This window comes from Clupea harengus, chromosome 4 (assembly GCF_900700415.2).
Source record: "Clupea harengus chromosome 4, Ch_v2.0.2, whole genome shotgun sequence".
Lineage (NCBI taxonomy): Eukaryota > Metazoa > Chordata > Actinopteri > Clupeiformes > Clupeidae > Clupea > Clupea harengus.
In genome coordinates, this window is record NC_045155.1 from 9,776,559 (window position 1) to 9,789,119 (window position 12,561).

At 46.6% G+C, this 12,561-nt stretch overlaps 1 protein-coding gene across 4 annotated transcripts in view; it reads left to right on the plus strand.

The window, feature by feature from the left end:
- Positions 1-12,561, plus strand: part of foxp1a (forkhead box P1a) — a 40,405-nt gene that overhangs the window by 5,977 nt on the left and 21,867 nt on the right. For 2 of the 4 annotated variants that reach the window (XM_031566110.2, XM_012835095.3), the window contains exons 2-3: positions 6,063-6,217; positions 7,853-7,978. In XM_031566110.2, the coding sequence (XP_031421970.1) occupies positions 6,077-6,217; positions 7,853-7,978 (267 nt within the window). In that variant the 5' untranslated portion in view covers positions 6,063-6,076. Of the gene's footprint in view, positions 1-412; positions 489-624; positions 5,958-6,062; positions 6,218-7,852; positions 7,979-12,561 lie in introns of those variants that run through there. The other 2 variants (XM_031566111.2, XM_031566112.2) reach the window with 2 other exon arrangements.

Below are 12,561 nucleotides of genomic sequence, written 5' to 3' on the forward strand. Positions count from 1 at the left end.
TGAATTCCTCCAACCTCCTCACAAGTTTTACTTCACACTTCCCTACCTCCTTCTCTCTTTCCTTTTCCTTTTCCTTCTCCTTCTCCCTGCCTCGCTCGCTCTCTCCCCTTTTCCCCCCCTCCCCACCGCCCCTCTGTGGTGACGACCAACCGCAGGCCACCTGCTGTAAACACATATAGTTATTACCCACAGGCCTGTCCACACTGGTGAATGAGTGTGTGTGTGTGTGTGTGTGTGTGTGTGTGTGTGTGTGTGTGTGTGTGTGTGGTTGGTGCTCTCATCTAGACATGTTTCTTCCAGGCCCTCTATGTCTCTCCATCTGTGCTGTGCTGCGCGACGCTCATAAACGCCGCACTTAACGAGCGGCTGCGGTAATCGTCCAATTGCAACCTGTTATCACCTCCATCTGCAGGGGAGCCTGATTGTGCCCTGCTGGACCAGCAGCTGGAAGCTTCAGAGGAGCCACTGCCCCTTTAAAAAGGGGGCAGGTAGGCGGCCGTGCTTTTCACATACCACAGGGTTGCCCTCCTCATAATGCATGTAGTAGGGAAGGGTGCTTTGGTACACAGTGGCATGTACTCGTTTTTCGAAACTACATTGGTATCAGAGTAAGACATTGTCCCATTGATGCCCCATTATTTTTCTCAGAATTGATTAATGTCTATGTGAAGCAATTTAATATTATACGCAAGTGCTTACTTTGAAACCAAGACTGTCCTTTATTTGTGAGCAGAGTTTCATTTGCATAAAAGGATAGCTAGTTATCTAGCTGAGGTTAGTTTCCCAAAGTTAACTTATTTATAAAAGGAAAAGGTAGAAACCCTCAGGGTGTCTATGCAGCTTCCCTGCTTGGCCCCCAAGTACACAAGTTGAACTTAAAAGCTAATTAGTCCATTTTAACACCCCCTAGCAGCTGCCAACTGTACCAAAGATGGTTCCCTAAGCTAGAGATGGCTAGGATAGTTCATAGCTAGATTAACTGGCGTTAGACCTTGCATGTTTCACACATCTTGTGGAGGTTCGCGCTCTGCAGCATTCCCTTAAATACAGTTAGGCGGGAACACACGGCACCTGTTATGGAAGACTACGTTGGAGTGAAAATGTGTTATCTATTCTGTTGATTTTCCCTAATGCATTAATGGGTTTCATATGTGAAGGGTTTTTTCTGTGTGTCTTTCCGTGTACCAACAATAATATGGTTGCTTTATTTCGTTTCTTCTTACTTATCGCCTTAGCCAAAGTCAACCCCTTGTCTGATTACCAGAGCCTGATTGCTGCTCAAGCAGTGACGAGCACTAAATGTCATTCGTTTTTTTTTTTTTTGGATGAGTGTTGTTTTTAGCTCAGAGCAACCCAGCACTCACCCCCCACCCCCCACCCTCTCTCTCTCTGAGAATTTGCTTTTGCACCATTAAGTATTTGCTGTCATAGCAACAGTGCATTCAGGCCTTGGGGCGGGAAGATAAAGGCTTGTTTGTTGTTTGTGTTGTTGTTTTTCTCTCTTTCTCCCTCTGTTGTTTTCCTCCCATCCAGTGTTCTCTCAGTCCTTTCGTTGGTTGTTATGGGTGCTATTGTTAGTTTGGCTGGGTGCTGTGCTATTCCCCCACAGAAGGCTCCTAGCTCACTCTGCAGGTAGCGCACCTCCCCCGTGTCTGAGCCAACACATTTGGGCTTTAGTTCCCTGATCTTTTCATGCTACGACGCACATGGCCATTGTCCAGGCTTAATGCCATGCAGTTTAAATGAGAACTGGGCGAGAGTTTTAACAGGCTTGATGTTTATGGTCCCTGAAATGACTTCTTATTGCGTGCAAGTTTTTTTTTATTCTTTGCTTTGTTCTTTTGTTGTTGTTGTGCATCAGTACTTATGGATGTTTATTTTTTTATTTTTGTTCTTTATAGAGGATTTTCTGGAATCCGTTCTCATTTCAGGGTTGCCAGAGGTATAATTTATGATGTTGTTGTTTTTGTTGTTGTTGTTGTTGTTGTTGTTTTGTGAGTAACATCAGGGCTGCCAGAGACACATTCATCATCGCCTGCTCAGATTTCTCACAACAAATTCCAAAGTATCTATGCAGTGATCAGTCACAGGACAACACTATCGTTCCTTGGTTACGTTGCCCTCCCTAAAGCTTTCCTTTTTATCCAGACTGACAGCCTGATCGAAGCAATGAGCTCTCTCTGTTGTTGTGTTTTCGGCTACATGTTGGCCTCTCTCTCGTGTTTCTCCTTGTCTCCCTGCCGCACTTGTATCTCCAGAGACCGGGATCAAAGGCATTCCCGGGGCTCGGCGTGTGTTTTCTCCCCTGACAGCCCCAGTATGCCGCGACTGCACCTCCATCCCAAAATCCCCATGTTTGTGTTGCCTGTCTGGCCCCAGCACGGATCCATGGGAAAGCTGGACAGGAGGAATGCTCAGGCCTTTGCCCAGGGAACCAAAACACTATTTTCTGTGCAAATAGACCTTTGCTGGTGTAAGCCAAATAAACAGACCCCGGCCTCGCAGAGAGAGAGAGAGAGCGGGAGGGAGAGAGAGAGAGAGAGAGAAGGTTTGAACAACTTCAGCACGAGAAAATAAAAATTGCTTCTTGAGTGGAGATTTCACTCCAGCTTTATCAACATGCAGTGGAAACAACGCACAATAAGCAAAGGGACTTTCTGTTCTTTTGGCTTCATTGGGCGGCGCTTCTTTGTTGTTCTTTAGTGTGTGCATATGTATTTGGCGTGCAGAGAAATGCCCATTGTCATTCCGAGGCCGTTCCTCAGATGAGCGCGCTTGTGAAAACAAATCAAATCAGGAAATTGGCACATGAAATTGCATGTTTACCTTTCAGTGTTTTGTTTTAACAGCGTGCATCAACAAGCTGTATTCAAAGAGTTGCATTATATTGCGGCAAGTCAGGGCCACCTTCCCAAAGCACTGGTAGAGCAGCCTTCACCAACAACCCAAAGCACTCCCGTGGAAGCCATTGAGAACAGTGCTCAATTAAAACAAGCAAGAAGGTTATCAGCTACACGCATAGATTTTTTTGATGCATGTTGTTTCCGACCCATGACCTCTAACCAGGTCTTGTGGGATGTGGAGGCACACCTGCGTTGTTTATCTGCTGCAGATGCAGAACCGTCAACAACAACAACAACAACAACAACAACCCCTCCAGCTTAATCATCATTCAGGCGTGACGCTCTCTTGCACCAGCCCCGCGCTGCCATCTCTGCTGGCCCAGGGAGAGCAGGAGCCGGAGACTCTGGCGAGGCTGCTGATGTGTGCTCATTAAAAAGCTCAGAAACACACAAACAAGCTTGGCTCTGTTCACAGCTAGGTAAACAGGCTCTACATGCAGCCATACACCAGAGATCTTGTGATCTGATCCCCTCCCCTTTTGCTTATTTTGATCTTTTTTTTTTATATAATCGATTAACTCTTTTTGAACTTCTATTACAGGAAGTGTCTGGGAAAAGTAGCCTGGGTGTGCGTGAAACTTTAAAGGTGTAACAAGTTTAGTTAAAACATTCAAAAATGAACTAGAAAGGGCAACTGAATGTGATGAAATAACTGTCGTGACTGACGCCTGACGACTGACACCTATGCTCTGTATTGCCCTGATATCCATTAAAGTTAGCATGCTAACCAGCTAATCCCGGCCTGTACTCTCTCTAGGCACTAGTGTGGCGAAAACAGCAAAGCAAAGCAAGGATAATTTTACTGGCACAACCTCACACTGTCAGGAATTGTGTTTTTAATCGCTAAAATCCCATTTCGGAGGCTAAAATAGTAGCTACAGTAAATGGCATCCCTACACTGAGGGACAAAAACAGACCTTCCAAATCTGCTCTTCATGATGCTTGTCCATGGTGACAGCAGAGCACACCTTTCCAGATGAGTCTATTTTCAGCTTCCCAATACCTTTCTACTCTGTATGCATTCTGTAAAGCACTTTGAGCTTGATGTTGATGGAAACACTTATGATAGCCTAGACATCTTTCAGTCGCGTAAATGGCTAAATCTTGTAGTTACTTCTGCGAAGGGAGAGGAGGTAGGGTTGTGCAAATATAGTAATACACTGCCCCCAATCTGCTTGGGGTTGGTAGTATGAAATAATTCGACTCGCTAGCCGACGGCTAGTCAGGCTTACATATAGCCCCTTTTAAAAGTGCGCCTGAAACTCGTTTTTTCTCGTTTTGGAGGGCATTCTTAGAGAAAGCATGCAGCTTTGTCTTTACCTGATGTAAACATGCTACTTCAAACAACATTCTGATGATCGTCCTGCCTGCATTCCCAGTCTGATGTTAGAAGCTTGCTCATCCCACATCAAACTGTATGCGTTTTTGCTTAGTTGTATTCAGTCTATCTATAGCACAAGCGTGTTGGTAGTATAATAGAAGTTATTAGGTGTCGGAGAGCAGCTCTATTCAGAGCAGCACAACATAATTCCTTGTGACAAGCTCAGACGACCCCTCGCCAGCCAAACAAGCTGAGGCTGTGTTGGTGCTAAATAACAAGCACTCGAATCCTACAAGCGCTCCCTGCCCCCCTTGCCTGCCTGCCACACACACACACACTTCTGCTCTGGTTTGCATTCATGTCAGGAGAGCGGCTGCTTGTTTGTCTAGAGATTTTCTTGGCTGTTTGCTCTTTGCTGTGTTGCTTTTTGAATGGCTCTCCTCCCTCCCCCCCTATACCCTTCCCCCAGATGTTTACATAAGGCGCTGGCCTGTGTATCATGCCACCTGCCAGATCTGTTGATGGCAGCACCTGGTTAATGTTAAATTGCCGCAGAACGACAACGTGTTTGTTAATAAACACCCAAAGCGGGGCCCCTTTGTTTACTGTAGCCATGGTGGCAATCGGACGTTTCACAAACAAGGCTATCTGGTTTCTGCTATCCCTTCCCACCGCCGTGCAGACTTGTCCTCACAAGGGCAAGAGACGAATCACATGAGTCTCTCTACACGACCACCAAGAGAACAGAAATGGATTTCTATAAAGTTTCTTTTTCTGTTGCTCTTTAAAAGTGTCTGTCTTTTTAGATACTTGGAGGGGAGAGAAACCTTCTCCCTCCTCTTTGCCACTCTCAAGCTCTGTTTTACTGGAAAGCTCCACTCTTGCCAGAGAGGGCTGTGTCTGCTCGCAAACTTAACACCTCACACGCAGTTGTTGGGCATGTTTGGAGTCACTCCAATCCCACAATCCCCTTCTCAGATGCTGCCATCTCAACTGAGTTTGACTGTAGACATGCTCTGCCGCAGTGCAGCACATTTGGCTGATTGATTGGTTAGTCTACTCAAGTCAGACCACATACTACAAGTGCCAGCACTGCTTCAACTGATTTAAATCACATATTTATCAGAGATGTCAGAGGAAGTGCTGAAGAAAGACATCACTGTCAACTAATTTCAGGTAACCGTGCCAGGAGTGTCTTCCTACATTCAGCCACCGCAGTGGAGATTGGAAGTTGTTTGTGGATGGGCCCCACACTCGTCTGTGACTACCCTTCATTGATCAGTGGCCTGACTGTTCACTGGGCCATTTCTTCTCTCCTCTGTTGCGTTGTTTGTGTCTGGTTCCTGTGACTGGAGGGCGAATCTAAACAAACCTGGACTCCGCCACTGGTTTCCTCCGCTGTCGCTGCTCTTATCTGTCGGGTAGGAATGCTGTCCTTTCAGTGTGTCAGCGCCACTGTAAACAGTCTGTGAGGGGGGCTGTGGGCCTCGGAGAGAAGGTCTGGGGGGGTGGTGGTGGAGGGTTCCTGGCTTCTACTGTGGCATTGCTGTAAGAAGCCCGAAGCACCACCGAGCAGTACAGGATGTGTCTGTTTTACGGGCCGATGCTGACCTGTCTCCGGAGGCTGTTGGCTGTTTTGATACACGCAAGCGTGTCCTTGCGTGTATCAAACTCTGTGGTCAGGGTTAAAAGAGTGGAAATGGAAACCCGGAGGTCTGAAGTAGATGGATTAGGTCAGTCAAGTGGGGGAGTGGGGGGGGGACGCGGACGTTGTGTGATGTGATCTCGCGTCCGCTGGTTCATGGTCTCGTCTGCTCTGCTGTCCTGGGTGTCTGCAGGTGCGTGAGCCGACATGCAGGAGTCGAAGACGGAGCAGGCATCCAGTGGCAGTGCAGCGTGTGAGGGGGGAGAGAGTGAGAAAGCCGAGGAGCAGCCCACTGCCGGATCGCCCTCCTCCCAGGGAGCAGAGGCCAGTCTACCACACACACAGCAGGTAGCCCAACCCCCCATGTCTGTCTGTCTGTCTGTCTGTCTGTCTGTCTGTCTGTCTGTCTGTCTGTCTGTCTGTCTGTTTGTCTGAGTATCCATAGTCTCCCTCTCAGACCCTCCCTCTCTTGTGTTGATGTTTTGTGTTAATTTGGTGAAAGACCACTGAAAATATGTCACGACATCTGTTTAAATCTCAAGTGGCCGCCAAACGGATATAGAAACAGACATATATTTTCACACCAAGCGCTGTCCACTTGAATCCAAGCATACCATTCAACCAGCCAGTGCTGTTGATTCAGTGTCATTGAATTATGGTCACACACTAAAATTGTACCAATTGCCTGTGAGCAGTTATACTGGACATCCAGCACAGTTGGAACAACAGTGGTCTCAGGCACGCCAAAACCAGCATGCCTGTCCTTGAGTGAGGGGCGTCACCACACAACAGCTGAAAGAGTCGTGTGGAGGGCATGTGTCGCCACACAAAATACCTTTACGTTGACATCCCAAGGGGAATCTTTGCAATGGTGTGTGTGTGTGTGTGTGTGTGTGTGTTTGTGTGTGAGATGCCAGCGGGCCCCATTCTGTGGTGGGATTGAGTGGGGAACCCAAACGTTCTGCCCGCTGCGTCCCACATCAGACATTCCAGGCAGATGATGTCATGTTAGGCTGTGGAGAGGGGCACACAGCTGTGGAGACCCCCCCCCCCCCCCCCCCCCCCCATCACTAAGCACACTCTCTTAGGCAGCACACCCCCACATGGGCACTCATGAGCTTTTCATGTTTTAGGAGTTTCAAATTTGCATTCTCTGTCTCTCTCCGTTATGCTTGGTCGCCTTTTTCTCTCTCTTTCTTTCACTCTGGCTTCCTGTTTCTTTTCCTCTCCTTTGTCTCGTTTCTTTCCTTTTTCACTCTCTTTCACTCTCACTTGGTTTCTCCTTCACTCCCCCACCCCTCCAGCTCTCTGTCTCCCTCCCTCCCTCCCTGCTCTTGGCCCAGATGTGTGACCTCTAGAGGTGTGAGGGTCAGGCGCACTCTCTGTGCCTTTCGCTGCTCTTTTTGTTTTCACAACTCTCCCGAGTTCCTGTTGACCTGCTTCTCTCCGTTAGTTGTAGCCATGGCTGGGTTATTTTGGTGGTTTAGTGGTGGGGGGTGGGGGTGGGTGAGCGAGTGGGAGAGACAGGTTCTCAGAGGAAAGCTATGTCCTTTCACTTGGGCATGCCTCCTACGCCTGCTCCTCAACTGCTCATGCAAACATTGTTGATTGACCTTCATGGTACTGTGTTTGTTTTTTGTCTGTGGATCTGTGGATTTCTGTCTAAATTTGATCCTGTGTGTCTGGTGCCTTTTTTCCTTGAAATGCTTAGCCTTAAGGAGGTGGTATTTAAGAGCTGAAGATGAAGGAATGGTGTTTGGAGGAGTGATGCTTGTTGCTGCTTGATTAGTTGTTATTTGCCGTAATGGGGTGGGTGTCATCATCGTGCGTCTGCTCCGCTTTGAGAGGCAGAGGGGCTCCAGAGGGAAAAGGGGCTGCTCTGGACCCAATCAGCTCTGTGGTGATAGTTGGGTTGCTGTTGTTTTTCTTCATCTTTTCTTCTCTCATCTCTCACGCCCCCCCCCTTCTATTTTTTGTCTTCAGGCTCTTCAAGTTGCACAACAGTTCCAGCAACAGCCAGAACAACAACAACAACAACAACAACAGCAGCAACAGCAGGGGAGTGGAGGGAAGTCCCCTAGGGCCTCTGAGGCAGAGACAGACACACAGGTAAAACACACACACACACACACACACACACACACACACACAGATATACAGACACAAACAAATTCACATGTTGCCACTGTCAGTGCCAACCACGATTTCACAGAAGAAGGAAAAGCACATTTCAATGCAGGTCAATCTAGTTCGACAAAAATGACTTTAATTGCTAACAACCTTCAACTAGGGTTAGCCCTATATTATTAAATACCATTTTGGTACTTTGCTGTAAGCATGTAGATATAATCACTGCATGTTTTTCATGGATGTAGAACTAAGAAATTGGTTACCTTCGTTAGATTAAACTGTAGCAGACTAAAAAGAAAACCATAGAGATGACCAGTCATGTTCATGTTAAAAGCTACGTGCCCCGTTGTTTTAATTTCTAGCTTTCTGCCCTGTTACTCCTGTTGTTGTTCCCAGGTTTGGAGAGTGCAATTAGAATGTACCAGCCATGACGCATGACATTTGCACACAGATTAACTGAAAGAGTTGGTTTGGTTTTTAATGTTTTTCTTGAGGTTGTACTGAAAGAGAGGTGACGCTGACAGATGTGTAACCTCAAGATAAATGATAAATATTTTCAGACGCGACAGAAATAGATCTTAAACACACGCAAGTGTCTGTGAAAAGTTGCGCATACAAATAATGGGAAGTTGAACATTTGAGCCAAAAATTTGTGTAGGAAATCTTTATACCATGAAGATGTTTTGTGAGATGAGAGGGAAGATATGTGATTCAGTTATGGGGGGTGGCGTACAGTGACGATTGAACAGTGACGAGTGACAAAAAAACTTTGGTTGTTGTCAGGGACATGTTTGGCTGTGGATTCTAAGCTGATAAAATGCCTCTGTTTATGAAAGTTCTTACCTTTGATGTCAAGTTCAGTGGTCTGGTAAACATAAATGCCTTACAGGTCAGTACAGGGTAGGTTTTACTATTGATTTTTAGTGGGGAAAAGTCTGGAAAAATTAATTGAGATCATGTTTGAGATAAGGCTGTGGCATTCACTATATATCACATAGGTGCGCACACACACACACGTGCATCGATACACAGATTAATACATGTTCATGCACACACACACACACACACACACACACACACACACACACACTACAACGCCACTCCTCAGAGCATAGCTTTCAGCACCATTTCAGTCAACAGAAAAGTTATTGACCCACACACTTTATTTGTGCTCAGAAGAGCTTTCAATGTTTCTTGGTCTCCAATGGCAACTTGGTCCCAAACACTAAACTTGCCCACTCTGATTAAATTACTCTCATGAATGTGTACAGCTGAGTCACATGCGTCGAAGTAAACAGAGGAAGAAAGCGCTCATTAAATCAAAAATTAAAGTAAGCATCTAAAAGCAGTCTGACAGTGTGCTAAATGGAAAAGCACTGAACTATTTTTAATCGTTATAATTATAATTCTTAATATTGAGACAAATGTCATCGTCCAGTTTTTTACGACTGCTTTTAAGAAGGTGTTGGCAGAAAGAACTGATCTGTTTTGTAGTATAACGGCATCTTTGAGGTCGCTAGTCTGGAGCAAGTATTGTGCGCACGTGCGTAGTAAAATGGAACATGCATTTGTGGCCATTTGTGATTAGTGCTGTAGACTGGGAATAATCTGTGTGCGGTAGTTCAGTGGGTCACTGTGGGAGATGTCTGTGGTCTGGAGCCCCCCCCCCCTCCCCCACCCTTCACCTCTGCTCCCACTGCCCCCCTCCCCCCTCCCTCACCTCTGCTCCTACTGACCCTCTCTCTCCACCCCTCCGCCCCATCCTTCACCTCTGCTCCCACTGACCCTCTCTCTCGCTCTCTCTCCCGCCACTGAGCAACTCTGTGCAGTTCCACAGGTTCTCTTCTCTTCTCTTCTCTTCTCTTCTCTTCTCTTCTCTTCTCTTCTTTCTGTAGGCCGATCATGCACTCTTGACAAGATTGCCATGGTGATGGATTTTAAGACTTTGTTTTCCAGGCCTTGTAGATCCATGTGACTTGTTCAGTTTGGTGAAATTAGGCCTATAGACCGTACATTGTTGCCGTTTTCGTTGTCTTCTAGTGTGACTTTCTCATTCAGGTGTAAAATGCATTTATCTGTTTGTCTTAAATTCTCCCACATTAAGGTACATATTTGTATGATGATTGTGATCCTCTGTGTTACCACAAGGTGTGACTGAATGTTCATGACGGTTTTCTTTTGTTTGTTTTTTTATTTGTTTTTAGCGTCATGAAAGATGAGGTTAGGTGTGGTCCTAAATCTGTCACTATTCTTTATCTCCATCTCCCCACTCTCGTTCTCTTTCTCTGTCATCTTTCTGTCATTCTCTGTCCCTGCTATCTCTTGCCACTGTAACTCTGTGTGAGTCGGAGCGTCCTGATCAGGCTGTTTGTGCTGATGACAGACTGTTCTGTGCACTTTCCTAGTTCACATTCTACTTTGTACTGAAACAATGAGTCAGTTTCCATTGAGGAAACTACAGTGTTAAATTACCATCGTTCAGAATGACTGTAATTCAGTTAGGGGCCTGAGGAGGGGCCACGTATGTTTGCCGTGGCTTCTGAGGGCCACCAGACGATCAGTTCTCCCACACACCAGCACTTAATCATTCAACACACACATTAATAAAATACATTCACTGTGTATGCGAGAACAGTGGTCGTAGCACCAGCAAAAAATACAAGGCATATCCTACAAATCTGTATGGGATGAGTAAGAATTTATTTGCTTGATGTTGGTGTCTGGTGTTGTCATGGAAGCTGGTTTTGAGGAGTGCCACTGAAAGATCCAGTGGCTGGATGACTGGTGTCGATGATGACTCAGTGGACGTGTCACTTGTCCGTGTAGGCATTGTGAATAGCCAAGCGTGGCGATTGGCGTGAAGAATGGGGTAGTGTGATGGTAGCATAAACACGAGCGAGGCGCAGGGCCCGGAGCACAGTGTGGTTGAGTGGGAGTGCGGTGGCAGTATAATGTGGGCTGGGCATGGCAGAGAGAGTGTAGCCTGTGTGTGTCTTGGAAGACAGTCAAGGAAAAACCTAGAGAGAAAGAAGTATCACACACTCACACAAGCATTCCTACCTTGGAAATGTAGCCAGTGAGGCTGCATGTAGAATACTTTAAACCTGTTGGTTAGAGGGGGAGAGATGTAGGTCAGACAGACCTCAGCGTTCTCTTTACACAGAGACCGATGCAGCCTTCTCCCTCCCTCCCTCCACCTCCTGCAGTAGTAGGTCTGATCCCTGCAGAGGCTCTGGGGGTGAGTGAGTGATGGGAGGCCAGTGGTCTGGAGGTAGGTTAATCAGATGGCCGTTTATCTGCCGCGGGGTGTCCCTGTGGTGAAGCGCCAGCCAGCGCAGCTGCAGGCCCCCGTCTCTGCCGTGTTTATGTTTGAAACGGGGTGAATAATAAGGGAAAGAATGTTGTTTTTGTTTTGGGTGTGGAAGCCTCGACCAAACATGTCCATAAGGTATTGAAGCTGTCAACTTCCCGCTGTATTTGTTTTATTTTTCTTTCTTTCTTTCTTTCCACTCTTCGGTGCGAGGCCTGAGAAATATGTGGGGCTTTTGTTTTCCACAAACACGTTTTGGGTGCTGTTGACATTTCCTCATCAGATGGAGAGGGTGGTTTTGACACTTTGGCAAGAACAATAACAACAGCGGCAGCTATCTGTTTGGACGTGTCTGTTGTCCTGGTTACTCCACTGATATTGTGACAGCCAGAGAGGGAAGGATGCACCCATGTACTCCCTCATTGCCTTTTATAGAAGTTAATGAAGCCGCTTTTTTATCAACACAGCGGCAATTAATGGGATAGTTTGTCCAAAAGAATTTCAAAGGTCATGAAATGACTGAAGTTTAGCTCCAATCCTGTGAGTACATAATAAATCAGTGGCTGTCATCGAAAGGCCCTCCACTGAGAGGCTCGAAGGCACTCTAAAAGGCAGAGTTGAGGAATTTTCAAAACGGAGTTCTTTTGCTCAGTCTGCCACGCACTGTCAGTTTGTGAGTGTCGTGGCCGATGCAGAGATGGGAACAGGACTAATGCCACCATAATCAGCTGTTATTGTTTGCTGCGGAGCGCCAGCAACCCCGTCCAGCAGTTTTGTTTACCATACACCAAACAGTGGCTGCCTTACTGGAAACCGTGTTTGTTTGCGGTCTAGGAGCACTTTAATTAAAACGCAATCTCCAGCTCTGTTTTCACAGCCGCTTCACATCCCTGCTGTATATATTATTCATACGCGTCAGTAAATGCAGCTTTAATTATTCTGTTTATGTTTGTCGTAAACATAACCCCCCATCCCACTCCCCAACTCCCCCTCTCTGAAAGCCTTGTGGATGGAGTGAGAGGAGGTAGGGTTGTGGGTGGGGGTGTGGAGGTGGAGGGTGTGGAGGTGGAGGGGGGGGGGGTGATTGTTTGAGGCCTAGGCAAAGCACGTGCTGATGCCTCACTCTGCTTCCTGTGTTCACAAATGGGTCCTCCCTATGTGTTTTTTTTTCTCTCTTTTGTTTTCTTCTTTTGTGTCTCTGTTTCCTCACTGTTGTAAGTGGGAGAAGAAAAAACAACTTGAATGTCTGTTT